General features: G+C 40.8%; 1 protein-coding gene across 1 annotated transcript in view; it reads right to left on the bottom strand.

Moving 5' to 3' along the window:
- Nucleotides 1-3,676, bottom strand: part of TMEM194B (transmembrane protein 194B) — a gene marked incomplete at its 5' end in the record, with an annotated part of 9,454 nt that continues 5,778 nt past the window's right edge. The window contains 2 exons of the mRNA XM_009074018.1: nt 1-217; nt 2,189-2,365. Of these exons, the coding sequence (XP_009072266.1) occupies nt 1-217; nt 2,189-2,365 (394 nt within the window). The remainder of the gene's footprint in view (nt 218-2,188; nt 2,366-3,676) is intronic.

Below are 3,676 nucleotides of genomic sequence, written 5' to 3'. Positions count from 1 at the left end.
TCAGAGCAACTCAGCAGCATATGGGAAAGGAATGTGTGTATGTGTTTCATCTTCATCCTCCTCCTCCTCGTCATTGGCTACATCATCTTGCTCAGACTGTGCTCCTGTCTCGAAGAGCTGCTCTTCCAGGAAGGAGCTCCCAATGCCATATTCCTCATCGTGTGCCTTTGTTTCTGCAGATGAGATATGGGGAGTTCCCAGAACAAAGCTTGCAAACCTGCCAGGTTTTTAAAAGGAGAAGTGATCAGCTGAGGAATTACAAAAACCCACAAATACTGTAAATGCTGGGGGTACTGCCATTTAAGCAGGGATGCCACAAGGACATGCCCACAGGCAGTGCAGGTGAGGGGAAGCTGCAACAATGGATGGCAACAACCATGAAGATTGATTTTCCTGCCTCATCTTTTCAGTCTTTTCTATAGAAGCGACTTTTGTTCTTCTGGAGGCCATCTGCAAAGTCTTGTGACTAAGCAAGAACATCCTAACTTGGTTTTCACATCCTGTCAGTAGTCATGGGGCAATCAGAGTAAGCATTTGTACAGTTAGAGAGATGGTACTTTACCTTCTAAAAATACATTAAAGCTGTAGCATATTTGAGACAAAGGCTGGAAGGATTCAGGTAAGTAGACACTGCTAATGGAAGGAAAAATGGTGAGGACTCTACATTGTGGTGCTATCATCATGCTTCTGGTGCTGCATGTGAACTCTGGGCAAACTAAGCTAATGTCTGGCCACAGAATTCCTGCTTTTGGTGAACTGGAGCTGCAGACTGGGAATTCTGCGGACCAGACATTTGGCAGAACAAAGCATGAACTTAGCAGTGCCCCTACACTTCAATTCACCACAAATCTTACTCTCAGTGAACAACTCCATTGAAGAGAGAGACTGGAGCTGGAGGCCCTGGCAGATGTGTGGAAGCAGATGTCAGTTCTGACACCTGGGTAGGTGTTGACAGCATCAGAAAAATGTATGAAAAAGGAAGTGCAGCTGTATCATTAATTTACATTTTAGACAACATTTCTGTGAGCTGAACATTGTCACCTCACTGTTCCTCGAACCACACCTAGTCTAAATGGGGAGCAGCATTGAGCTGGCTGTGTTTTCTGGGTCTGCCTTGTGATGAACTACTGTCTGATGCTTAATGGGAGCTTGACGGGGTACTCAGCTTCTAATCTGACTTCTGTTGGTTCTCCTCCTAATTTCTGTATTTTTAATATAGTGAACAGTTTATAAGAATTATATTAACAAAATGATGTCTACAAAATACATCTTAGTTGGTCATTTTATACATTTGACAGTATTTGATTGTACAATACTGCAGTGACCTTTTGCTTTTTATCATTCCATCCTGCTGCAGAATGCAAGCAGCTTAGAAATTAACACTTTGCCAGTAAATCTGTAAAACTTGGCAGAGAGGCTGCATGCCCATCCAAGGAAGACAAAGGTTCTGTAGATGTTTTTAACTTGTTATTGATTAAATTCCAAGCTGACTGGGGTTCCTTTAAAATTGGTTCTGTGGCAGGGACTAAGTCTTTGTGGCTGGTTAACATGTGAAACTCTGCTTCTGATATCTTCCAGTTTTGGTTTGGATGGGAATACTGTTACCTGACTAATTTTCTCGATTTGTTGTCTGACCGTTCTTGACCTATATTTGTCTTCAGTTTGTCTCTTAAGCTCTTCTACCTGTTATATTTGCTAGGGGCAGGCATTGATTTACTTCTCTGCATTCTTAGTCTTAGATATTGATGCTTCAAGTAATAAGGTTCCCTGACTGTGCAGGTTTGCAGTTGGAGAGCTTAATATAAGTAATATTTGAGCGTGTATCTTCAGCTTGCCCCAATTTTACACTATGCCAAAATGCACTGCTCTAAAACCTGAAGGAGGGTCATCTCACTGGTTAGACAGCCACCAGGGTCACTGCATGTAGTAGCTTACAGAGTGGTGTAGGAAGGTGTAAAATTTATGGCCATGAATTAGCTGTGAATGCCTGCAAACTCTCAAGAGTAACTTATGGTCAGGGAGGAACAAACAGGAGGTTTAATACCACCAGCAAGTAGTAACCCTTGGGAGGTGTGACTGTGATCTTGAGTGGGATATGCACAATAAACACACCTGGAACAGCGCCTGAAGTGGCATTTATGTGTGCCATGTAACAGCATCTGTGCAATGTGTTTCCTGGTTTTCTTACCTGTGTGGGGACTGCAGTTTGGATACAGTTATCCATGATGGGAAGTCAGGGCTCCTGCAGAAGGAGCGCAGCTCCTCCAGGGCTCTCACAGTTTCAGTTTCACCTTGTTCTCGATACTCCTCTTCAGTAAGGTATTTAAACTCTACCTTTTTGAATTTAAAGTGATTCTTCATTTTTCTAGAATGAAACAAAAACAATTAGTATCTGTCCCTTTTCTCCACTACCTGCTAGTAACATGCATTAATCGCTTGTATCCTTTTAAGAGGACAAGCTACACTCTTGCATTTAAGGACAAGGTAAGTCATGTTTGCTAGCCTCTTTACCCTAGGTCTTAAGGAAAGCTGTGGAATTTCACATAATTATATTTAATGAGCTTCCAAAGAGCTTTGCATCAGGTCCTTATTGTGTATGCACGGACTAAAATCTCACAGAATTAAATAGATGGATGCTTGCTCAGCCCATTTTAGGTGCAAAATACAAACTGTATGTGTGTGCAGATGCATAGGCTGAATCAAAATCCAGTCTGCATATGTTACTTCAAATATAAGCAATGCTCTAAGCCTGTTTTGAGTTGTTCATGTTGTTTACTAGATGGTTTCTCTTAAATCTTGCTTTAAATTACAAAACTGAGTAGTCTGAGGCCAAAATGTTTACAATGTGATGTTTTTTTAGCTGCTGCATAGTGTATAATATAATTAGATATAAATTAGGAAGTGTGCCATGTTCCATTCCCTTCTGTCGACTGCTTTCAATTTCAATGTTGTGATGAGTTAAGAGATAAGCAAGGGCTGGATGTCCATAAAACTTTGAGTTCTGTATAAAAACACCTGCTTCAAACAGCAGCATTCAACTTTCCTCCTTATTTCCCTCTAAAGCAAGAAAGAACTGTAGTAGCCATTGTTCAGGTCAAATAGTAAGGGTCTTGCTGGCTCAGTGGGATGTGCTGTTCTTAACAAGAAATGATGTAAGATTCTTAGTTATTCTGATATATCTGCTGTTCTCAACTGTGGATCTGGCATCCTGGCATCACAGTTTGGTGCTGCTGTTTAGTGTTCTGAGACAGAAAAGGAAAAAAACCCTTGTCATTCTCCTGAGAGAGATTTGTAGAGCTGTGTCCGTGGTTTTTTGCTTTACAGAAGCATCAGTTCATGAAAAACAGCAAGAGAACCACATGAAGAAAAAACTACAGTGTTGCAGGGTAAAACAGGTATGTTCTGTGAACCCATGGCCAAATCAGAGTTTGCTGAACCCACTTACAGCAGGTATTGATCCTATGTGCTGATTTTTAAACAGCTGGTGCTTCTCAACTGCAAGCAAAAATTGGTCTTCAACAAATAATAAATTCTGCCTAAAGTAAAAAAACTTCAACCCAGTCCACACTTCAGCATCTAAAAAGAGCACAAGAGCAAGGCAGTATGTTCTTCAAAATTAAACAACGTGTAAAAAACTAGAACCCAAGTTATTTCATTTTTATTATTTTGGTTATGT

The sequence above is a fragment of the Acanthisitta chloris genome, unplaced genomic scaffold (genome assembly GCF_000695815.1).
Source record: "Acanthisitta chloris isolate BGI_N310 unplaced genomic scaffold, ASM69581v1 scaffold32090, whole genome shotgun sequence".
In the NCBI taxonomy this organism is placed as follows: domain Eukaryota; kingdom Metazoa; phylum Chordata; class Aves; order Passeriformes; family Acanthisittidae; genus Acanthisitta; species Acanthisitta chloris.
The sequence above is the reverse complement of the archived record's forward strand: the minus strand, read 5'-3'. Positions and strand labels throughout refer to the sequence as shown.